Source organism: Musca autumnalis, unplaced genomic scaffold (assembly GCF_047663935.1).
Source record: "Musca autumnalis isolate F117 unplaced genomic scaffold, ASM4766393v1 scaffold_4, whole genome shotgun sequence".
Taxonomy (NCBI): Eukaryota; Metazoa; Arthropoda; class Insecta; order Diptera; family Muscidae; genus Musca; species Musca autumnalis.
Genome location: NW_027411977.1, coordinates 164,134,407 through 164,160,537, shown reverse-complemented (window position 1 = coordinate 164,160,537; position 26,131 = coordinate 164,134,407). Strand labels below are relative to the sequence as shown.

Sequence of the window (26,131 nt, the reverse complement as noted above, 5' to 3'; positions counted from 1 at the left end):
TCTGATCTGGCGAGATTGTTCGACCCATTGGGACTTACAAGTCCTGTTGTGTCCGCAGCAAAGATCTTTATTCAGCAGTTATGGAAGAATAAAATTGGCTGGGATGAGGAACTGCCAGCAGAATTTACATCCTATTGGTTATCGTTTCGAGGGAGTTTGAAGATGCTAAATGATTTCAAGTTACCCAGACATATGTTTAATGGAGAGAAACCAACGAGGGTTGAGATCCATACATTTGTGGATGCTTCAGAAAAGACGTATGGAGCAGTGATGTATCTGCGGTCTACGGAGTATCTAACTACTCTGCAAGCAAGACGGAAATGGAGCACACCATCTCCAAACATTGAGTCTGGGCAATTGGTCATCATTAAGGAAGACAACGTACCTGTAATGCAGTGGCCGCTAGGCAGAATAACCCGAACATACAAGGGAAATGATGGAGCCGTCCGAGTAGCTGATATAAAGACGCAGAGCGGAGAAGTTAAGCGGACTATAAACAGGTTAGCTCCCTTAATGGAAGATGAAAATGTGCCTCTGTCAAGGTTAAAGAACGTAATTAGTGGTGATGGACCATCGTCAAAGCGATTTAAGCCAATCAGCATGTTGATGTCAACAATATTTATGGCTTTGCTATTCCTGTCATTATGCTTATGTCAGTCGTTCAGCGTACGTAAGTTTGAGAATAAGCCTGGAATTTACTTCGAAGGCATTGGAGTTACTAAGGTCGTAACAGCAGAGTGGAAGCTAATGACTTATTATGATCTTTCCACGTTTTGGGCGGACATGGATGACTTTTCGTCTGGGATAAGAACCCTTCAGGAGTTGTGCAGACTTTTAGGTCAAAATCGAAGCTGCGAGATTGTTTCAGAGGCTCTGGTTCAAGACCAGAAACAGCTAGAAACTGGTACTTTGCACATCTTTCCAGGCGCACCAGGCGAGGCGCGCTAAACATAGTTGGAAACCTTGCAAACTCCTTATTTGGTGTTTTGGATTCTGAATATGCGGAGCAAATGGCTGTAACAATTGAGAAGGCAAATGAAGACTAGCAACATCTGCTTGAGCTGCTAAGGAACCAGACATCTATTACTGATTCAACAATTAATATCATTAGAAGGGATGAAGGGGCGAGTCAAAGGACTTTTAGCGACATCCAAACTGCAATGAATCTTCTAGCTAATAAGGTGAAAAAGAAGGAAGATGTTGCGAAGGCAACACAGTCAATTGTTTTCTTATATCGCAGCTCATGCTACTGTCATCTAAGTTGAAACATGTAGAAGACAACATTATCGACGTGTTAACAGATGCTCACCACAATCGTATAAGCCCATTGCTACTGACCCCACATCAGCTGTTGAGCGAGCTCCAAACCATCAAGCTCATGTTCCACGATCTCGTGCTCTACCTATTCGAGAAGAGAACTTGACAGAGTTCTTCAAATTAATGACTAGTAAGGGAAGTGTTATGAGAAATAGCATCATATTTGAGATTCGCCTTCCATTAGTGGATCTCCAACAGTATGATCTATTCAACATGGTTCCCATCCCGATGATACGGTCCGGTCAGTTCATCTCAATCTCAATTAAGTCAGCCGTATTGGCAGTCAACCCTCATTGGGACGAGTTCATATCTCTCACAGCAGATGAAATGCACAGTTGCATCCATACTACGAACGACGTTTTTATCTTCGCATTTATGCGAAGTAAACTTTTTCCTGAATAAATCATCAGAAGCTTGCGACTTGCAGTCAACCGTTTCTCATCAACCTTGGACCCAAATGGCTCGGAAGAATCGATAGATGTTTACTCTAGCCAACATGACAGAATTGACGTTTGTTTGTGGTACAAAAATGACGCATTTAGCGGCACAAGGGGCTGGAACATTAGAGGTTGGGCCCGATTGCATCCTAAAAGACAACACCGTTACGATATACGGTCATTATGAAAACAAAACAATCGTACATACATCATATTTGGGACTCAAGGTATTGGACACAATAGCTTCGCCCAGTAAACTTGTTTTGTTAAACACAACATGGAATAACACCTATGAGACTCATACTGCTGAGCTCATTACATTACACCAACAGCTGAAGACCATTGATATCGGACGCCTTCTCCAATTAATGAAATCGTCTTCCACTCACCATCACACTCTCAGCTACTTGGCGCTTTGCATTGGAATTAGAGTAATCGTCACATACATGTTTCGCCAACACACAACTTCCATCAACAACACCCCCAAAATACTAACTGGCAATAAAGAATCTAGGTAGTTTACAAGAAATTGTAAAGCTTTACAGGTTTACACAATTCAAGTTTTGTGTACATCCGACTTTTATTACATTATTAATTAAAACCAAAACCGCGGAAACGCTTGGTTTTGGGATCCGTCATTACAATATCTGCAATGTTATCCCATTTTCCGAAATGCCTTTTCTTGAACATGATCGTTATTTTTTAACGTAGAAGCTTGAAATTTTGCAAGAGCATGTATTTTAGTCTTATGGTGACGATATATATATTTATGTAGGAGCGGGTTACGTTTGTGCGCCTGCATTACGCAACACAACCATTAACATTGACTAAGACATTACACATAATGAAGAAAAGCGAGCTTCACAGAAACACAAATGAGTGATGACTTTAGACGATTACACACACATCGAGTATAGAAGTGCTCTTTGAAGATAGAAGTAATTGAAGTTAAGAAGACATTGTAGAAGTAGTGATGTTTTATATTTGTGAATTATTTTATTTTTGTGTTAACAAGTGAACTCTGTAAATAGTTTTATTCCAACTTTATTTAATTAATTTAAGAACCTAAATTTAAATAAAACCTTTGTCGCAAAGACATTCATTAAAGTGTTTCATTGCAAAGAAAGGTAACCAAACCTATAGTTATAGTTTTTACATATGACTCACCTGCCAAATTGGTTTATTTTTGCTATCGATTGCGCCAAACTCTTTTTCATGCGCTCGTGTTAAGACCTGTTTATATAAAATTTCCGCTTCGGCATACTTTCCTTGTTTTAAATAGCAACTTGCTAAATTGTTCTTAGTTTTTGCAACATTTGGATCATCGGGCCCTAGTTTGGATTCATATATTTCTAAGGCTCTCTGGTAATATTTTTCAACTTCATCATATTTTCCTTGATTTTGACACAAAAGGGCCAAATTATTAAGTTGTTTTGCAACATCTGGGTGATCTTTTCCCAACACTTTCTCCCGAATTTCAAGTGCTCGTTTACACAAGGGCTCAGCGTCTTTATATTTTCCACGCTTTCCATAGAGGACAGCCAGGTTATTCAATGTCGCGGCGACAGCAGGATGGTTTTCTCCAAGCGTTTTTCCCCTTATTGATAGTGCATCATTCAGTAGGTTGGCAGCTTCCTTATATTTATTCTAAAAATGCAAAACATTTCTATGTATAAATATCATGGAATAGATAAAGCATAAAAAATGAATGAGAAATTGTTTGTATTCGTTTATAAATTATGCACTGCCTTGGTAATCAGCGGCAAATCGCCTCAGCAATATGCTAGCAATATCTTCTGTGTATTTGGGCTGGAATATCATATGTTTAAGTGGTGTCGAACTATGTTCGATAAAAAAGGTCTCGTATCATTGAGCTGAATACAAAATTTTTATTAATTTTTGAGGTGAATAATCGAAAATGTTTTGCAAATAAAAAAGGAAAGACGACGAGATTCCCACATCGTATGTGGTATTGAATTCTTTGTAATGCTTCAAATGTTATACTTATGCCGAAGTTAGTTCAGATTTATATCCGGCAATTTTTCTCGTTGAAGAGGAGTCAATTTTATGGTTGTTATGTGAACTATTGTTTGCTTTATTGCGAAGAAATTTTATTACAAGATTTTTTGTTTAATATGAAATTTTTAACTAGGCTTCAGAGTAGTTTAAGCTTTTGTCGTTTTGCGTAACCTGCTATGCCCTATTGAGGCTTTGTTACAATAAAATGTGAAATGTGAAATGAATAAATCAAATCCCGTGTCTATACAAGCAATTCTTCTGCGGAAAGTCTTTTCAATTACAACAAAATAAAAAATAAAAGGAATTGCTTGAAAATTGCCATTATCAGTAATTTTTTCCACTTCTATTCCCCCTACGTGTCCCTCCATACATAGATATGTCGTAAATAAATTGTCCATAATGTAGAATGGGACATTATGTAACATTACAACTGCGAAATATTGTAATTAACAGGCCTGGCAGGCTCGAACTTTAATTCTTCAAATGTAGTGTATTTTTTGCAGCTACGATGATTTTCTCGTTTCAATGTGCTTGACTCGGAGGAATCTTCGACCAGGGGCCGTCACCTCAACAATTACGTGCTTGTTTATTTTTTTTTTTTCACCATGGGAGTGGCAATTTGTCCCGGAATGCCTGCTGCGACCTCTTTTGTCCGTGCGGGCCCAGTATGGTTTTGTTCCATTTTTCAGATCCGCATCCACCACATGTCAGTATCGGTGGGATGTAATTGATGTAGGGGATGGGTGCATTTCCGAGGAGCTCTGGCCTGGATCACAGCCTGCTTGCTGCGCCAGAACATCGTACAGTGTGCCTTCAACTTCGTCGTCCGACTCTTCGTCGTCGTCGGAATACGAAACGCCCCCGCAGTCTCCCCAACAACAAACGCAGCATATAACACCACAACTTGTTCGACGGCCCGAAAATGCATCATTCATGCAATTCAATTGCAACGGTCTCCAATGAGGTCAGCGAAATTGTGAACTTTATGAGTCGGAAAAACATCATGATCGCCGCGCTCCAGGAAACAAAGGTCATCGGCACCTGTAGCTTGCAACGTTGTGATGATTACAACGTTTGCGGCAGCATCGAACAAGAAGCGGAGGAGGAGGAATTGCCTTCCTAATAAACAAGTCTGTCCACTACAGACCTATCTCGCTTGACTCTATTGACCCATACATGGAATGTATGGGGGTAGCAGTAAAGTGTGGTACTGCCGAGGTAGAGCTGCTTAATATACCGCCTATGAATGCTGTGCCCGGCTATATATACCCGATATTAGTTCACTGTTAGAGGGCAATAACCGCCTGGTGCTAGGGGACTTCAATGCTCATTATGAGCTTTGGTATTCCATACTAGTAATGACTAGAGGAGTACAGCCCTGGCCGTGCAATTTGATAGCTCCACGTTTTGCACGGTGAATGAAGACGTTCCTACAAGGATATCACCATTGTGGCACCAGGCCTGATAAATTACGTATCCTGGCAACCCGTCATTTCCCTTGGCTCGTATCACCTCCCTACCGTCGTCTCAATCCGATTTCATATCCTCTGAACCGTCTCTCCTGAACCATGGAAAAGCTGATTGGCAAGGGTTCAGAGATTTTACCCATCACCGCTTCAGGGAACTGTCCATTCCCTCAGTCCTCGGGTAGCTGAGAAAACTTTCCGGGATATAATCACTGCAGCAGAGACGACGGGACAAGCAAATGAGCGTGATGAGCTTCGTCGTACCAACCCTAAAGACCAGAGAGTTAGAGAGCTTACTCTTGAAGTCAACAGGTTATTAGGCGGACATAAGCGGAAAAAGTGGGTAGATCACCTGAAGCAATGCTTTATTGGTACAGGATTAAGTAAATTGTGGGCAACAGTTAAATCACCTTCGAATCCAGGAAAGAAGGGTGACAGAATGGCGTGACGGTAACTGACCCAAAGAGGTGCGCGTGTTATTTTAAATGGCAGTTCATAGAGCACCCCGAGAGTGATAGGGCGAAGAGGAGTGTGCTACGACGTATAAGAAGAGCCCTCCCAGCCGAGGAGGTACCACCACAATTTACGATGGGCGTAGTTGCAGATGCCATCCGAATATCGATGGTAATGCTTAAGCAACTGGATGAGATCGGAGTTTAGTATTTAACATGTGTCCTCAACCTATCTGTACATTACTCTTGTTTTTCATATTCAGCCTTATTACGGTTGGCGTAGTCGTATCAAAAATGCAAGTTGACGTGTCGAAACGACTGATTGGTATTATGAATGTATTCGTACTTAAAAGCTAAAATATCAAATTTTAAAGAATTCTTTTAGTAACAAAAATTAATAGAATTGTTTGTAGATCATATTTAAATCCAGAAGAAAAACCAACCCTATAGTTTTTACAATCAAAATAATTGGGTGTCGTATTTATTTATTTTTTGGTATCACGAAAAATTTACGACAACGACCAATTTTTCCCCATACAAAATTAAAAAAAAATATTTTTTTATTTGTAAAATAATGCGTTCGCAATCGTCTTTTGAACAAGAGCTAAGAAATTTGCATTGCTTGAATCGTTAAACGAGGACTCTTACAGGTTTTCAATAGAATGTTTGTCATCTGATAAAAACAAGAACTTTGTCACACGAAAGTTAATAAAAGTTGTAAAATGTTAATTTATTTTAGTTATTTTCCAATATATTTCATTAATCATTGCCAAAAAAATTCTTTTAAAATTTATTTGCTTTTATTTTTATATGCTGTCGTTAACAAAATCGGTCACGTCACTTTTCTTGTATTTCAACGCCATTCGTTATTTATAACCCAAAAAAATCTGTCCTGGGAACGATGAATGTGTTTCTATCGATATTTTATGGACATAAGATGTTATAAAATAAAAAAATGTTCGTAGTATATAATTTTTCGTCATATAAAAAATTTAAACTACGACTACGCCTACGACACTTGAAGGCCTACGACTACGCCAACCGTAATAAGGACGATCATCTTTACCTCACTCGAAGTTGAGCAGCCGGTTCGATCGGACGTGTTGTGAGTTAGCGGAAAAGGATTTACAACAAATACGATTTTGGACGTCCTGTTCTAAAGCTCTAAAGCAGACTTGATAAAAGTGTTGTTGGGGAATCCATTTTTTGGTTCCCAACACGCGAATACAGTGTGACGAGTGTTTGTGAACATTTTTGGAACGGTTGAGACAAGTACGTGGTATTTGTCATCTGAGATGTTTATTGTTTTTTTTTTTTCAGTCGGTTGGAATTCTCGTTTTGGTGACGGTTTCTGGCCTGGTAAGTGATTAAGTGTTACTGGATTTAATTTTGTGCTGGTGATGCCTCCAAAGGCTAAGCCAAAGAAGGCTGGAGTTGTTGGGGGTTCCAATGATCCACATGCCGGCGATCTGACGGAGACGTCGAGCAGGCACGTGGTAGTGCCAGTGGGTCGGCGAGACGTCCCAATGCAAAGTCGCTTGAGCTGTTGGCTGCTCCACCTGCAACCTGGAGGCTGCGCAACCCCGAAACTGAGGACAGTTCTGGTGACGGTTGTGGGAAGAGGGCGAAGGTTGGTACACCGACGAAAACGTAGCCAGCGAAAGCGAGTGCCTACCGCAGTGTCGCCTGCTGCAGTGTTGAGCATGAACGTGGATGAGGATACAGGGAGTGCTGCTGCGGCGGAGAGTAGGTCTGATGTTGCTGCGGTTGGTGAGAGTCGGCCGCGAGAGAGTTATGGCACCCCTTGCTGTAGTTGCTGCTAGTGCGCCTGCAGTTACTGTGCTCAACCAGTACAGACATGGTCAACCCTGTCTTGGAATGTACGGAGGGTGCGGCGGATAAGCTGTGCAGAGAGGGGGTCTACATAAGTTGGCATCTTTTCACTGGTGTTGCGTTGTGGCTTCAGGTTGACGTAGTCCTTGGCCAGACGTACCAATGGGCAAGGCGTACCAATGCAGAGGATCTGGCTCGGCGTAAAGCTGAGTTCCTTGCTGCTCTTAGGACGTACAAGGACGAGCTATCTAGGAGTAAAGAAGATTGGAGGATATTTATATATGACAACAGGGAGAAAGGTATACCGTATGTGCCGACATGGTGGGTCTAAGTGTCAGGTTGAGCTACTGGCGTTGCGTATTGGCTCCAGCCTTGGGGTGTGCGGGAAACGCAGGGATTTTGCTGGGTTCTTTCTTTCCAAGGTCGGAGACCTATTCACCTCCCTTGCTTTAGTGGGAGTTGGGTGAGCCTCTGGTCTTGAAGCGTAATGAAGTTGCGGACAGTATCTGCAGGATTAGAAGTTGAAAATCGCCAGGTATCGACATGACCGGAATGATGTATGAGGCCATTTTGAAGGTCATTCCTGAGTATGTTGAGTCCGTTCTCGGTGGTTGCAATAGCCAGGGGTACTTCCCGCATGCGTGAAATCAAGATTGCGTCGTGGTGTTCCGCATCAGCTCGGCTCTGTCGAGGGTAGAGGTACAGTGGATGCGTAGATGCATGTACAGAACTGTCTGAGCGGGTCAAATGTCATATTTGTGGACTTTAAGGGCGCATATGAATTCCTTTCATGGGCAGGCCTTGTCTGTGGCTGCGCCTGTTATGTCGCCCCCTGCTGCAGTTGATGCTAGTGCGTCTGCAGTTCCTTTGTAGAAACCAATAGAGACATCGTCTGTGGTAGTTAAGAAGGTGTTGGAGGAGGTGGCGCCTTCCCTGAATGTTCGCGTCAATGATGTGAATTCTATCATGGATGGTGGTGCTGTCACCCGGACGCCATATGTGGCCAAGCGTAAAAAGATAGCTTCGAACGAGATTGATATGCAAGAGTCCGTTAAAGACAAGTTGGGCCTTGTCCTGCATTCCAGTGGATGAGTTTATGGAGCAGCTTTATGCCACGAACTTTAAGCAGATTATGTCGCAGACGCCTTATAGTAGGAGCGCTCGTCTGGTGACTGCTCCTTGGCAGGCGGGTGTGGATAACGGGGATGAGTTCAACTTTGTCTTGGAATGTGCGGATAAGCTGTGCAGTGAGGGGGTCTACATAAGTTGGCATCTTGGAGCCTTATCTTGGGTATATGAATACGGTACTACTCCTTGCGAGTAGTTGTCCGCTAATCCTAGGTTTAGACGCGAATGCAACCTCCTCATTGTGGTTCTAAAAGATGACCAGCCAAACATCTGGCCATCAGAACCGCACACGAGGAGACTTGCTAAGTGAATGTGTGTTAGCGAGGGGTTTGGTGGTCTTAAACGAGCGCTCGGATCTGTATACATTTGACAGTCTCTCTGGTGAAGCGACATTGACGTGGCGGTTGCAAATGGGGCAGCATTGACAGTTTACCAGTTTAGTTGGCAGATTTGTGACCATAGTCATTAAGATTATGCTGTTGAGGTGTCCAGGAAGAAGACTGAGCTAATGCTGCTGAAAGGCAGATTAGCCAACAGTCGTCCTCCCCACGTTCGATTTGGTGACCATGGTATACGGTGTGTCAGGCAAGCAAGTACCTGGCTATAACGATGGCCGAGAGAATGAACTTCCTGCCACACTTTGATCGATTGAAGGACAAGTTGACAGCTTTTGCTGGTATGGACAGAAGGCTCTTGCGGACGGACTGGAGTTTGAGCAGGCGTTCCGTGCGTAACACATATAGTGGACTGTTTGTTGCCTGTGCAACATATGGTGTACCTGTATGGTATGTCGCAGCAAAATCTGTTGTTGGACTTAGAATGCTCTTGCCGTGTCAACGTGTGGTCATGTTAGCATGCCTACCAGAATGTCGCACTGCGTCCACGGACGCAATGTTGGTGTTACGCCTTGCCCTTTGATCTGGAAGCGAGATGTAGAGCTGTTCTGTATAGGCTGAAGCGTATTTTGCAACTGTCTGAGGATAATTGGATCGGGTCTTCTGAATTGGTGGTTGGGGATGCTAAGCGGAGTAGTGCAATCCTTCGGGAGCTAGGTGGCGGACTAGGTGGACGAACAGCGACAAAGGGAGGCTGACGTACGAATTTATTCGAGACGCTACGTTCGTACTGGCCCGCCCAGATTTCAGCTTTAGCATAAGTCTGGGATTCTTACTGACGGGACATGGCTCTCTATATGCATTTTTGCATGCAAGAGGGCTGTCAGGGACAGATTTGTGTGGGTGAATTGGTGGATGGGGATGCTAAGCGGCGCAGAGCAATCATTCAGGAGCTAGGTGGACGAACAGCGACAAAGGGAGGCTGACGTACGAATTTATTCGTGACTCTAAGTTCGTACTGGACCGCGCATATTTCAGCTTTAGCATAAGTCTGGGATTCTTACTGACGCGGCATGGCTCTCTAAATGCATTTTTGTATACAAGAGGCCTGTCTGGGACAGATTTGTGTGGGTGTGGGTTGACTGAGGACTGCAGGCATATACTAACGGAATGCCAGTACTATTGCGACATTAGAGATTTCGTCAATATGGGTATCACGTATGTAGGGGCGGGACGGGATTTCAGAAGGGCACTTGGAGACATTTCGGAAATTTAGTTGTATAAGTAGTTTTGCACGTCAAGTGTTTGTTAGGAGAAGGACTAGAGTTAGTGGAGGTAATTCCTCCACATAGTCATATCTACAGTTGGGCGTGTGGTGTTGGAGTCGAGTTGAAGATTTGGTGTGGTGCTGCGTCGTGCCCTGGTGTGGATGTCGTGCCATTCATCCGTCTGGGTGGTCTCATTAATTGTGTTGGGGCCATCCCCAACAGCTCGAAAACTGACCGCCACGGCTCCAACTGCCGGGGTCAGTTTGGTTTGCCGGCACTAATGTCCACACAACAAAAAACTCACCGTTGTATCACTCACGAGTCTACAATGCTGGTGCGGGGAGCTGGTAACACGTATTCCAATTGGTAGGGCAATTTCTTCTTCTGGCTTACGAGCCAACAAACATTATCTTTCCCTCGGGGAAAACTTCTGTAGCAAGTCGATGCAAATGCTTTATTCTAATCTCGAGGCAATTTTATTTAAGGTGCATATACATATTTCCCGAGCCAATGACAATTTCTTCCTTCCAAGCATGTACGACGAAAGTTGGTATTTGATCTTTGCTCCTATGAGCAATTTATTTTTTATTCATAATAATATCTTAAAATTATTTTCACACTTAATTTTTGAGCCAAATTCAATTAAACTTTAATTTAAAGGCAAACAACAAAATGGACGTCTATTTAAACATTCCCCAATAAAACAAATGTTGTATTTGTACTCTCTTTCTCTTCTGCTTGGTTCACTTCGAATGTTCTTTTGGTAGTGATGGTCTGTGCCATCGAACGCCGTATTGTGGCCCCAAAACTGGTTTTTCTATTATTAGAATAGCAGGAGAGAAAGAGAGTAATAACAAGTGATAATGAGGAACAACGTTTATGTGAAGCATGTTCAGTGCAGCTACAGTGTTGTCATTGTAGCGTTTCTCACATAAACATGCTCCCCCCTTGGGATCTCGTCCCAACATGAATAATTAAAGTTATTGAGTACAATTTTTAAATTCAATTTTAAAATAAAATAAAAGGACAAACTAAATTAAGATATGTGCAAACTTATTACTATGCAGGAGCGATCCAAATAGAGTAAGGTTGTTTTTCTTAGCTTTTTGTCGCATAAGCTTCCTCAAAGATTTAACACCTCAGCTACATATATGTAACATTAGAGCCAGAATTTCCCTCCTCTGAGATCAACAATAGGTAGCAGCAGGAATAGTATAGTTGGTTTCGGTGACACTTTCTGTTGGCTGAACTCCAATTTCATCAGAACGAGAAAGAGTAAGCTTATGGGATATTCAACAATGCTTTGGAGTACGTAGAGAGATTGTGTATGCGACGGGGCAAGATACCAAGTGCTCTGAAGTTGAGGCAAAGTGCTGCTTTCAATAGTCCACCATCGTGACCTTCCGAGACATTTCTGTTGTTGCAAATCATCATAATTTACGGAATGGTCGTTGGGTAGGTGAATGCGAAGTACGCGACAGCGCCGAGAGATAGAATGGGACAAGCTAGTTGAGAGAGCCGGGGAATGTCCGGACCAATCCATGAGAGGACCCAAAAGAATGATAACACTGGGATCATCAAGGCCGACTAAGGGAGTAAGAGGGCGAGAGTTGTGGTGTAAGAGACCAACGCCAACATTACAAATCCCACCGATGTGAGCTACTGAGGCATTAATAAAATAGAAATATGACTTTTGGCATTCGTAAGCTGTCCCAAGTAAAGTGGTTATCAATTTAGACCAATGTTTCCGTTCGGCATTCACGAAGAGAGCGTGGATAGGGCAATTGCGTCGTTGAGTGCGTAGTGACATGAAATCTACGTCCAATGAAGACCAAATATGAAACGAGCCAAAAACGCATAGTCCAGGGAACGAGAAATACCGTGTAAACGATGTCGTCACAAAAGAAAGAACGTCCATCAATTGGATTTGACTGACACACTGGTTCGCAGCAAGTGCACACACACAGTGTTTATGTTTGACATAAAGCTCAACAAATTTGCAGCGATATGCAGAGATGATCAGACGTCTTTCGCTTTCCGAGTGGGCAAGTTGGGAAACTGAGCAACCATTGGCTAGGGAAACTCGATCCTGGTCCAAAAAAGGCTGCAGAGGAAGGAACATGTTACCACATTCCAGTTTTATTATCCTCATGAGACAATTGTGTTCCGAGGGACGGTAAATAATAACAGGAAAGGCCATGAAGTGACATCGAGCACTATTAATTCCTTCAGATGAAAGCCTTACACCTCCAAAAGGATGCGTCGAATACCTCCTAGGAGCAAAGCGAATATGTGACAGAGCAACAACATCTTGTCCAACAAATATTTCTCCACGGCAGATAAAGCAAAAAGATTTTTTACATTTCTTACCTCAATCGTAGTTTGTGGTATCACTACACCAGAGGTCGATTGATTTCTATTTATTGATTTGAGCCAATATTGATTGTGCCCACACACATCATACTCCTCTAAATCTAAAGGAGTCCGCCCCCGGGTTGCTTTACCAGCCGAGTAAACTTTCCACCGAACATGACACCAATCGTTTCTTACTTTTTGTTTAATACTGGGAACCCCGTTACCTATAACGGTGGTCCAGGCATTGGGTGCTTTTGTGAGACAATATAAAGGCCAAGTTGAGTCCGAGCAAACTAAGAAAGAAATCTTCGGAAAGACCAATTGAAACAATATTATATCCATTAAGGTATGAATAGTATGATACATCTTTTTTAAAGAGACAATTTTTGAGTTAGCAACAAGCCAATATGAGTAAATAGAGCCACAAACGTCTATTCTCAAATACAAAACTGCTCCACATAATAACTTCCATGAGTCATAATATCCATACAATACAATCTCCCGGTTTTGAGAGTAGTTTACCCAAGGAGGAATATCAGTTCTTTTGTTTTCCTCAGAATTCGAGACAAAATTTTTTTTACTCAAAGTAGTAAGGAATCTTAACGAACCATGTCTTCTAGCATGATCTGTAAGCAATGTTGTGAATGGTACGATTTCATTGCATTTCTCACCATCTAACGAGACAACCTTTGAAACCTCAGCAATTTTCAAAAAATCAACCTGATGATCTAGTGCCGATACCATATTTTCTGCAGGAAACTCATTTACTATTTTACCATCACTTTGAGAGCCACTGTATTCATGAGGAAGAATTGCAGGTTTGGATTCACCTCTACAACCAGCTGATGTATGGCCCACGGGCAACCCATCAACACATGGATTTTCATCTTGCAGGACGTAATTTTTAAATTCCTTGTTTGATTGTCTTCCTTTAATTTCCTTTTCCAAATGTTTCAGGATATCGATACATCGATTATAACTCTCCTGAACAAGCAATGTATTTGTTTCGATGACCACTTTTGTCTTATTACATCCTGGTTCCTCAATGCATTTTCTATAGGATTTATTCCAATCTGCCCATAAAAGTTGCATCTCCGACCACTCGGTCTCAATCACGCACTCGTTGTATATTGAGGCATCTGTCTCCACAAGTAGTTCTTCGAAGAACAATATTTCCTCACACTGTGTCAAAAAGTTTTCTATAGACATGTTTAATTACAAACGGCCAAACAGCTGTGACACAAATTATGACAACCCAAATTCTCACGACTATGAGTAAGAGACAAATATCCAAAATTTATCCACGAGAAAGCAATATGAGTGAGATACCAAAGTTCAAACTTCTCCACGAGAATGAGTAAGATAGAAAAGTTCCAAAATTCTCCACGAGAATGAATAAGAGGCAAAAGTTCCAAAGTTCTCCACAAGAATGAGTAAGAGGCAAAAGGTCCACTTCTCCACGACAAAGCAGAAAAACACTTATGGCACCAATACCAACAATGAGCTAGTTGTTATTTTTCGAAGTTTCTGGTTTCTCCGTGTCAATTCGTCAAACGAAATCACAAGGAGAAAAATCTACAGAAGCAATCTTCAATTATACCATGAGTCAACAAAAACAACAAATTCTGCATCTAGCGAGTGAGCCAATCGTCGCTTAATTATTTCAATAAATGTTTCAAAAAATCCAACTTCTCCAAATGTGCAAGCTATTCTCAAAACACGGTACCAAATACTGCCAACCAGTCCAAAAGGAATCGACAAAAATCTCCAACAATTTATTCAATCTTCATCCAAGTCCAAAAGGCATCGACAAAAAATCTCTAATAATTTATTCAATTTTCATCCAATTGCGAAGCACTCAAAATATTGCTGCCGCCTTTGTTTTCCCGACAGAACCAAATAAACAAATTCCAGACTATTAATGAGCAATGCAAAATTAACAAGATTTGTTTTTTACAAATTTGTATGAGACAAGTAAGCATCCAATCAATTATGCTTTTCCACATGTCCCCAATTGGGCAAACATGTTTTTACTTTTTCACATGAGTATTCTATTTTATATGAGCCAAAAATCTCCAATATTTTTCACTCCCCGGGAAAAATTCAAATTCCAATTATATTCCTCGAAAATGAAAAAATTTTCTTCTTCTGGCCCACTGTGCCACAATTGTAAAAGGCCAAATCCTTTTGCACCAGTTTATCTTGGTTTATTTTTGAAAACAATTTTCAATAAAATTTGTCTTCACTCAATATGGTACCGTTTAATTTCACGAAAATCCAAATGATTCCATTAAACGTCCAACGAAAACCATGAGTCAGATCTCTTATATATTGAGCAAGAAATTTTTCATTTTCGCTACAACAGCCACTTCGTAGAAATAGGGAAGGCAACAAAACAGAAAACTCAATCATTTATTTCCTTTTAGAGATTTAATTTGAATTGAGACACAAATTGTCAAAACAGTCTTCAAAAAACTCCACTGCTCTTTTTAATGGACCACGTTTCCAAATTCCTTGGTTTATGAACCAATTTCGACTAAAAGCGCAAAGCAATCCATTTTCCATAAAATAGATCTCCACTTTATAAACCAAGTCTTCCACAACGTTTCCAAAAAACCAAATGTTTCAACACAACGTTGGGAAACGTAGCGAGCCAATATAAAATTTCTCCAATGAGAAAGAGAGCCAGAAGTGATAACTAGAATTTGTTTGCATCAACCACCTTCTTCAATAGTGGAGATATCCAAAAACAAATTCAACTTTGCCTTTGTTTCGTATAATAGCCTTTCTGTTCTGAGCAGAAATTTGCCAACAAAAAATTTGCAAAAAACAACAACAAATATGTCGGCACAGGCTCAATAACACAGTAGTTGAGAGTAAGCAAAAACAACCACCTGCATTCAGTGAGAAAGAATCCATAAGAGCACTGTGCCAAAGTTAAACAATAACATCCAATGAGGCAGCGCACCACGAATCCAACGCCCGCAAGCAGCACTGTCAGGGCACACGCAGCGAGCCAACAACAACAATGTTCAACAGAACACAAAATCTCCAACGAGACAGACCAAAAAAATGCAGACAAACGAAAAAAAATGCCGGTTCCACATACAACAATAACAAAAGGGTACGGAATCAAAACCGTAACAACGGTATCTTAGATGTCAATCACCTACGTTTTTCTAAAATTTTGTAACCACCAACTTACAAAATTAGCTTCACGAAAAAGACAAAACAGCCGAGCGAATTTGTATACAAATCACACAAAGTTATTGCGAGCAAATTGTGTGTACTCACTGTTGTTACAAAGTGTTTTTCCTTCCCCTGGTTGTTGTTTAAAAGACGGCTACTGAAGGACCATATGTTGGGGCGATCCCCAATAGCTCGAAAACTGACCGCCACGGCTCCAACTGCCGGGGTCAGTTTGGTTTGCCGGCACTAATGTCCACACAACAAAAAACTCACCGTTGTATCACTCACGAGTCTACAATGCTGGTGCGGGGAGCTGGTAACACGTATTCCAATTGGTAGGGCAATTTCTTCTTCTGGCTTACGAGCCAACAAACATTATCTTTCCCTCGGGGAAAACTTCTGTAGCAAGTCGATGCAAATGCTTTATTCTAATCTCGAGGCAATTTTATTTAAGGTGCATATACATATTTCCCGAGCCAATGACAATTTCTTCCTTCCAAGCATGTACGACGAAAGTATTTGATCTTTGCTCCTATGAGCAATTTATTTTTTATTCATAATAATATCTTAAAATTATTTTACACTTAATTTTTGAGGAAAATTCAATTAAACTTTAATTTAAAGGCAAACAACAAAATGGAAGTCTATTTAAACATTCCCCAATAAAACAAATGTTGTATTTGTACTCTCTTTCTCTTCTGCTTGGTTCCCTTCGAATGTTCTTTTGGTAGTGATGGTCTGTGCCATCGAGCGCCGTATTGTGGCCCCAAAACTGGTTTTTCTATTATTAGGATAGCAGGAGAGAAAGAGAGTAATAACAAGTGATAATGAGGAACAACGTTTATGTGAAGCATGTTCAGTGCAGCTACAGTGTTGTCATTGTAGCGTTTCTCACATAAACAAATTGTTTATGTTGTGTTGTCCGTTGCCGCGGTCCCTGTAGGCCCAATGACCAGTCCGTGAGGACAGCATGTTAATTGTTTGTGGTCCTGTGTTGTTTGTTTGTTCCGCTGGTTGAATTGGTGGAGGTCACCAGTCAGGGGCTGTTTAGAGCCCAACTGGTAGTGGTCATTGGCCACGAAACCTGGCCGGAGGCTATATTCTGGTACCGCGGATGCCAGGTGCCCCCAGATACTTGGATCTGGCCTGACAGTTGGTATTGGCCCCCTTGTGGGAGCGTCGCGGTTGCTGTGGACAAAGGAGCCGATCACGTCCAAATACGTGTGAGCGAATTGGTACTCGTATATTTTGTGCGAGGGCGTTGGTGGACGCACTTTATTCACCCAGTGTTAAGAGCACTGTCAGGTAGAACGCAAGGTAGGTACTCACAATAAACACTACGACGTAATACCTTTTCTGCGTTTTTCGTAAATAACAAACACAAGTGCCGTGCCATAAAAAGCCAAAAATTAATAATGTTCACAAACCTTTGGCATATTGCTCGATCATGTACTTGTGATATCTTACTCTTTCCATTCCACACTAACTTTACAGTTTTCCTTGCTGTTTCACTTTTAGAAATATACTTATTGAAATGCAAATATGTCATTCTATAGGCTAAACAAGATAAACAGCATGATTAATGACTAACAAAGTTTATAAAACATTGTGATTTATTAAGCGATATAGCAAGGAATTCTCCGACCCTTTAGTAACAAAGCAATTATATATATCCTTTGTACGTTGTATTTTAGAGTATGGATCAATTATATGGGACTCACCCTATATCATTCATTCAAATACAATGAACCAGTATAGAAGCAATTCCTTCTATTTTGCCTCAAAGGCAGAGGTTGGAATCCACAATCATTACCTTCCTACGAATCTAGACTGAGTATAATTAAATAACCTACACTAAAAAATCGCCGTGTTATGCTACATGTAACATTCGTTTTAAATATTTTACAAGGAAAAATAATGTCGGATTTTATCTTAAATAAAATTCTTATAAATGTCCCTTTTAGACCACCTCGAAAGTACCAGCTATTGCATATAAATTATTTAACATCAAACTATACAAATAACGACCCTCTCCGTCCGATTTTTTTTTTTTTTTTTTTGATTTTAATAAATTATACAATCTTTTCGATATTTCTGAAAATCGCAATATAGTAAAAAAAATTTACATTTAAATATTTTAAAATATATTTATTGTAAATTAGTCTTAAGGATTAGTGTAATCTATAGACTAAATAAAAAACGAAGAAAATTCAAACCTGCCAGAATGCCGCCCTGTGGACTACAACAAGGTGTCTCCTCATGACGCCAATGGAACATCTTCATAGTGAGCATCCCTGTCACAATTTAATGGATAGGCTTCCCCCACCCAGGCACATCAGGAGTTTATCTTATTAAGAATAAAATATGGAGGAAGAGTAAAATGTGGAGTTTAACTTATAAATTTTATATTTATAAGCAGAGTTAAATGTGAAGTGAGAGTACATGTTTTGGAAAAGGCTGCAAACTTATTTGAGACTCCCAGACAATTTTAATAGAACCTCATATTTCCAGTGTCGTATCTAAATCTAGCCATTAAATAGTTCGCATAGATCACTTTTTACACTTCTTAAACAGTCGGCTTTATACATTACGTAAACGCCAACGATGTGGTGAAAACCATGCTGCCCATTATCAGGATTATAATTTATTACGGGGACAGATAATGTAAGTGCGTCATTTATAATTTTATAAACATTAGAGATATCACCTGTATTACTAAAGAAAGTTGCACAATAAAGAGCGTAGAACAAGTTTTGTTAAAATTTAATTTAGGCTTCATGCTGATTTTATTAAGGTTAGATGTTGTCAAATACATCCTGACCTTCAAGACACACGTTCTATCAGATTATTTTACTGGTTCTTGGAATGAATTAGTGTGACAAATATTTTATGATATAAAACATAACAACCCACCTGGTCGCGGTAAACCAATGCAAGTATATTTAGCATTGTTGCTACATCAGGATGATCATGTCCACTTGTTTTTTCGAGATCCTCAAGAGCTTGTTTACAAAGGGGCACCGCAACCTCGTACCTATAAAAACAATACATTCTAAAGTTAATATTACAATATAATTAAGGAAGGAAGCAAATAAACATAATGTCTATAATCTGGAAATCAGAAATTATGGAATGTCTGTATTACCAAGTAGTCACCAAACATTTATAATTAGGGGTTTCCCGGTTTTTTATCTTTCACGAAAAACGGGAATCACAAAATTGTTATCTCTGGGAATCCGGAATTTCCAAGAAAATTTTTAAAATACTGGTATAAATTTAGATAGTATAGTGTACGTGTGTCATAAATGTCTATATTATTTACCTTCATTCATGTTCAATATCAAAATATTAACAGCTCATAATACTTTAATATTATTCACCAACCAAGAGTCACTGACTTCATTCATTCATGTTGTCGGTGGTCAGTTACTCCAAATACCTCTTGGTGTCGTATAACATATATCGTTCAAACGCCAAACGACAATTATCGTTCTGATTTTGACATTGTTGCAATATGAGCCCGCACGCGTGCACTCACACAAATACAATTAATATAGTATTTAGATATTATATTCTTATAAATGTAAATTATGATTTATTATAGACATAATAATTTGGAAATGTGCTTTATCGTGACAAGTGCTTTATCTGCACTGACGGAAAAATAATAATTTTAAAGTGCTCGCCCATTGCACTATAAAAACGAAAGTAAAAGTTGATTAGAACCGTTATATTAACGTTTTAAAGTGCTCTCCCATGGTACTATAAAGGAATTAATTTAAATTGAATTCTAATGCCGTATGCCGTTTGCTATTAAAAAAGTTTGTTTTGTTCCGTCTGTCTCCAACTAGACGTGTTATTAGCTTGGGAGTAGTCCTTATTTAATTTATTCGGGAAATGTTGAGCAGGGTTTTGAAAGCGTGAATAGTTGGACTGAATTCGAGGCCTTTTGGGTTTGATCCTCCCTCTAAGTTCCAAGTACTTTAATCTACTGGCACATTTTAAATTCAGCCGTTAGGTGATTACCTGCACAATTGGCACAAAAAGATATAATTTTCCACCTACTGGATCCATGCCCGAACATTTGACAATTGTGGCATTGTGTAAGTTTATGTTGGTTTGATCTTTGATACTCCCAATTAACTTGTAGATATCCAATTTTTGATTGGAGTTCTCTCAATTCCTTCATTGTAATGTACTTACGTTCAAAGTAGACAATATAAATAGCCTGTTCCTCATTATTAACCTTTATAATAATGATTTTAACATCCAGACATTTTAATCCTTGTTCAATCAACAGCTTTTTAACTATTTCAGCATCCCTCTATGGCTTTATAAGGTTATAAGGTTTTTCATGTTTGAACCATACGTGAAATTCAAATTGAGACGTTGCTTTGTCGCATATCAATTTGAAATCATCTTCCTTGTGGCACCATAATTTAAGTCCAATCGATATCTTTTTAATTGAATAATCGGTAACTTTCAATACTCTGCACATTTCCAGTACTTGTTCAACTTTGCATTTGAGAAGAGTTATTGGTGGCACTCCCACTTATGGTTTAGTATCGTTATCGATAACAATTTCGTCACCTGCATTGGTATCTTCATTCTCATCATCAACCGTTTGAAGCGGGTGAAAATAATTCTGATTTTCTCCTCTCGGAGAATTTGACGTTTTAGACTTTTTACTAATGGTAGAACCATGAGCAATGGAGTCTGCAATGCGAGACCGTTTAATGTTGTAGTTGTATTTTGCTGAAAAAGTATAAATATGTGTGGTTTGTTTGATACTGTCACTTACTAATGCGAAAAAACACGTCTTTACTTGAGTAGCAAATGATCTGAACTGAAATTTTCATACAAGATATGTAATTTTATTGAACTCTCAAATAGAGTTTAGTCATAAGAGTAAAATCGATTTGTAGGGTGGAAGTTCAGAATGCGGTGGTTCGGTGGGCGGTGGTTCGGAGGGTGGAAGTTCGGAGCGAGGTTTTTCGGAAGGTGGAAGTTCGTGGAAGTGGATGATTCGGAGGGGGTTGTTTTGGAGGTTGGAAGTAAGGAAGAATTAATTCAATCGTTAGTTTTATTTTTGCGAAAATAGTGTTTTTAAAAAATTGGGCATAGGAGAGGTACCCCGCCCCCTCCGAAATTCGACAAAATATATTACCTATTTCCACCATGGGTCCTCCCTGATGTTTTCTGAAATATTCAGGAAAATCGGTTCAAATGTTTTGGATATATAACATATTTAAAAAGTGGGCGTGCTAAAATATTGTTTTTAAAAAATCGGGCATAGGGGAGTGCCCCGCCCCTCCAAAATTTAACAAAATATGTAGCCTATTTTCACCACGGGTCCTCACTGTACATTCTCTGAAATTTGCAGGAATATCGGTTCAGTAGTTTTGGATATATAACATATTTAAAAAGTGGGCGTGCTAAAATAGCGTTTTTTAAAAAGTAGGGCATAGGGGAGGTACCCCGCGTCCTGCGAAATTAGAAAAAAATATATAGCCTATTTTCACAACGGATATTCCCTGTACATTTTCTTGAAATTTCAAGAAAATCGGTTCACCCGTTTTTGAGCCTATACGGAACATACAAACATCCAAACATATGTACGTACATACAGACATTGTATTTTATATATAAGATACTAGCCCTTGAAACAGTTTTATGTTACATTTTCTTAAGTCATCACGCATCGCTAATTAGTCGGGATCTGCAAGTGACTATAAATAAAAAATCTTCAGAAATGTTGGTGTCGATATGCAATTTTAACATACCGCTAATGACTTGAAGCATACATTTAATTAATCTGCTGCAAAGGTATAACAGGAAGTGTTTGTCTGAAATCTAAACGTGAATTGCTTCTCAAATCCTTCAAGAATCAATACATTTGTTCCAGATAATAACTTCTATTTAATATTGCATGTGTGTCCTTTATTCAAATGAATGTCCAGTGGCAACTTAAGGGCCGACTGTGTCGTCCATTCACCTTCTTATAATGTATATCTTGTATACCTGATGAAGCTATAGCTATCGATATGTTGCCTTCTAATTTAAACACTTGCTTTCCAATTAGACCAAAGCTTTTAAGAAAGAATGGTTGAGTCTTATGGTTCGTAAGTTTAACATATATAGCGCATTAAAAAAACCCGCACCTCCGAAATTTAACAAAATATATAGCCTTTTTCCACAAAGGGCCATATCCAGCACATCATCTGAAAATGACATGGAAATCGGTTTAGAAGTTTTGGAGATATAACATATTTAAAAAGTAGGCGTGGTCGGGTGTTAAGGCCACAAATAAGTGCCTCGGATCGGAGACACAACCACCATTGTCTATGGAATTAATTTTCAAACCCTGCTCCGCCGAAATTCCACAAAATATATCGCTTATTTTCACCAGAGGACATATATGCAGTCTATTTTCATCAGCATTATCCCGGTACTTTCTCTGAGATATGTATGAAAATCGGCTCAGTAGTTTCAGAGATATAACATATTAACAACCACCATTGCCTCGATACCGTTCGACAGTTTTACTAAAATAGCGTTTTTAAAAAATAGGGCATTGCGGAGGAACCCACTATCGTAGAAACTATCGTCAATCATTTGCTAATAATATTACCGATATTCGAAATCGAAAGTTTTCCTGCCACAAACTGAGCGACGAATGAATCGCAAAACTATCGAGAAACATTCGAAAACGATATCTTTTTCAATAGCAATGGTATGGTGGATAGGAGGAAAAATTGGTTTTTTCACAATAGGGCCCATTTTGGCCTTAAGGCGTAACCAGTCACGTTTTTGAGACATTGGCCTTTATAACTCGAATTCAGTAATACTTACAAATTGTTAAGAACAGAATGACATTTATAATCCCAGCAAAATTAAATGGAAGTGATTCCATGTGAAATCATGATTTCACTGGTTCTTTTGCATGAGTGTGAAAGGAGTCGTGAAAGATCCGATCTTTTTCATCGAATTTTCATGAATGCAATGCGAATTTACATGAGTGCGATTGAAGTCGTGAAATTGAAGTGGTGAAAGATCCGATCTTTGTCATAATATTGTCATGGGTTTAAATAAATTGATAAGTACTCGCACAATAAATTATCACATACTCGTGTACCCGAATAATTGTGTACTTGCAAAAGTAGTTGTTAACATGAAAATAAAAGTCAGATGAAAGTGATCGATAGTGACAAAATTTATATATTTTAATTAAATAAAATTTATAATTGTTTTTAAGTCTGGAATGTTACCCCCAATGGCTTGAACTTCATCATTACTCTCTATTACAGAGAGTAATGTTTTTCAAAACGAACTGACTCTCTGTAATAGAGAGTAATGATGAAGTTTAAGCCATTGGGGGTAATGTTTTTCAAAACGAACTGACTCTCTGTAATAGAGAGTAATGATGAAGTTTAAGCCATTGGGGGTAACACTCCAGACTTAAAAACAATCAAATGAGATTGAAACTTCAACCAAAAACAAAACAAAAATAAAACTTATAATTTTAATTAAAAATACAGAATTGATATAAAACAAAAGAAAAATATATTTTGTGTTTGGAAACCTGTTTCGTTTTGTGGATATTAAAAAGAAGTATGAAAGAGACCCGGTCTATAAACCACGAGCTCCACTAGCCTAACAACACCGATATATTAAAACATATCGAGCTGCAATTATTGGGTTGGCTGGGCCATATTAACAGGATGGATAAAGATGCCACCGGTATATTAATACGAGCCATTTGACGTCACGCCATCCGAGGGAAGAACAAAACTCCAGTGGAAAGATCAAGTTCAATATGATATCACAAAACATGGCATCCAAAGTTAGAAAAGCAAAGTAGAAGATCGGTAAAATAAGTATAAAAGAGACCATAACATGGTAACTATTACAGGATAAGTTTTTTCTTTTGAAATAACATAACAGAATTCAAATTTATACTAGATTTCCCTAATGATGAGCTTGGTTCAGAGATTGACACATAATTTATCGAATGTTGGAAAAACGGAACCCCCCAAGTTGAAAGAAATATCTTGCAGCCATCCGAAGAGATAAATACGATATTGCAGAATAATATAATATATAATATTGAAAATTACACAAAAAATAAAGAAAAATAACATCTGGCGATACAAATCATCCGTGCATTGTATTCTTATTAATTCAACAAATTACATAATTGTATACAAATTTTATTTTTGATTGGCGAAAATCCGGATCCAAAGCATTGGTGCAAGAAGCCATGACAATGAACTGGTGCAAGATGCTATGCAAATGAAATGGTGCAAAATGCTATGACAATGAATTGGTGAAAGTGTGTGTCACACCCTTGTGAATGTCATTGGTGATTGACCTAAATTTTCACCTATGGCATGTCACTTGCACCCATGATTCAACTCATGATTTGTCATCGAACATTTTGCTGGGATTTAATGCTTAATACGGGCAAATAGATTTAACCATTTCAGAGATATGGGTCGCCGAAATCTCCAAAAAGTCGGGATTTTTATAACTTCGAGGCCCCAGTGGCACGTGTTAACTAATAGCCCGTTTCCACGGTACGTCGTTCGTTCTCTATTCGTTGTTCGACCCATAACTACGAATAAATTACTTATTTCCCCACACAAAATTCTATGAACAAACGACGATTTGTCTACGTTGTTCGATTAGAAATACTCTCTGAACGGCGAATAAGTATGTCCCATCCCTAACAAATGAGAGAATTTATCGAAAAAATTAATTATGACATGTCTAAATTCAAAATTGTTGAAAACACAAACATTTTTAGAAAAAAGGAATAAAATGAATGAAAATTAATGAACTGAACGTTTTATATAGATGCAGAAGGAAGACGGTTTTGTTTCCTTCTTAATTCCACACACATTCCGTGTCCATTAGTTCAAAATCGCGTAAAAAATCAGAAAGAAAAGGGAAACAAATAACTGAAAGTCTGTATACACAAATATTGTTTTGACATGTCTCTCTCTCTCTTTAATAGAGAAATATATACAAACATATTGAAAATATAAAATTATTCAGAATTTATGGAAACTATGAATGAAAAGTGTGTTGTTAAATATAGAAGATACATTTGAAGGAAAGTCTATTGCTTTTCCTGTTCATCTAATGTATATTTTATGTTTTTTCGGTTTAAATTTTCGTGAAAACAAGGAAACAAAAATGAAGGAAATTTTGTTTATGTTTCTGTTAATCGTGTGTCGTGGAAACGGGTTATAAAGCTGGTAAACTATCGATAGTCGGACTATCGTTTTGATCACTGTCATAACCCAGCAAAATGTTCGATGACAAATCATGAGTTGAATCATGGGTGCAAGCGACAGATGATTTGTATCGCCAGACGTTATTTTTCTTTATTTTTTATTTAATTTTAAAATTATGTATTATATTTTAGATTGCTTGAGTGGAGTATTCCCCCATTGGCTCAACTTCATTTATTACCCTCTATTACAGAGAGTAATGTTTTTCAAAACGAACTGACAGTGTTGCAAAATTTTACTGATCGCTACCAATATCATGATTTCATCCCGGCGAAGGTAATTATTAATTGGCTTCTCAGTTTTTGAAATGATGCCTTTTTTAGTGAAAAACCGAACTCTTTTAAGTGTCTAGTATTCCCAAATGAATGAGAATCACACTCACTTTTCGGCTTTACCAAAGAAACACCAAAATCAAAATATTCTGCAACATGTCAGCACGTATCAACTAAGAATTCGTCGAATTCTGTGAGTTGAAAATAACATCACCACAGTTGTCTGTGGGGTTGTTTTTGGAATTTTGTTTTTAACAATGCTCCATTCGCCCGTGCCTCGGCTGTTTTTTGTTTGTTTTGTTTATTGTTGAAGATTCAATCTCATTTTCGATTGATTGAGTGGAGTATTCCCCCATTGGCTCAACTTCATTTATTACCCTCTATTACAGAGAGTAATGTTTTTCAAAACGAACTGACAGTGTTGCAAAATTTTACTGATCGCTACCAATATCATGATTTCATCCCGGCGAAGGGAATTATCAATTGGCTTCTCAGTTTTTGAAATGATGCTTTTTTAGTGAAAAACCGAACTCTTTAAGTGTCTAGTATTCCCAAATGAATGAGAATCACACTCACTTTTCGGTTTTACCAAAGAAACACCAAAATCAAAATATTCTGCAACATGTCAGCACGTATCAACTAAGAATTCGTCGAATTCTGTGAGTTGAAAATAACATCACCACAGTTGCCTGTGGGGTTGTTTTTGGAATTTTGTTTTTAACAAAGCTCCATTCGCCCGTGTCTCGGCTGTTTTTTGTTTGTTT

At 39.0% G+C, this 26,131-nt stretch overlaps 1 protein-coding gene across 5 annotated transcripts in view; it reads right to left on the bottom strand.

Moving 5' to 3' along the window:
- The window catches only part of Klc (kinesin light chain), a 394,492-nt gene that overhangs the window by 167,579 nt on the left and 200,782 nt on the right, over positions 1-26,131 (bottom strand). For all 5 annotated transcript variants that reach the window (XM_073986273.1, XM_073986274.1, XM_073986276.1 and 2 more), the window contains 2 exons: positions 18,713-18,833; positions 2,922-3,401 (listed from right to left, as the gene is read on the bottom strand). In XM_073986273.1, coding sequence (XP_073842374.1) covers positions 2,922-3,401; positions 18,713-18,833 — 601 coding nt within the window. The remainder of the gene's footprint in view (positions 1-2,921; positions 3,402-18,712; positions 18,834-26,131) is intronic.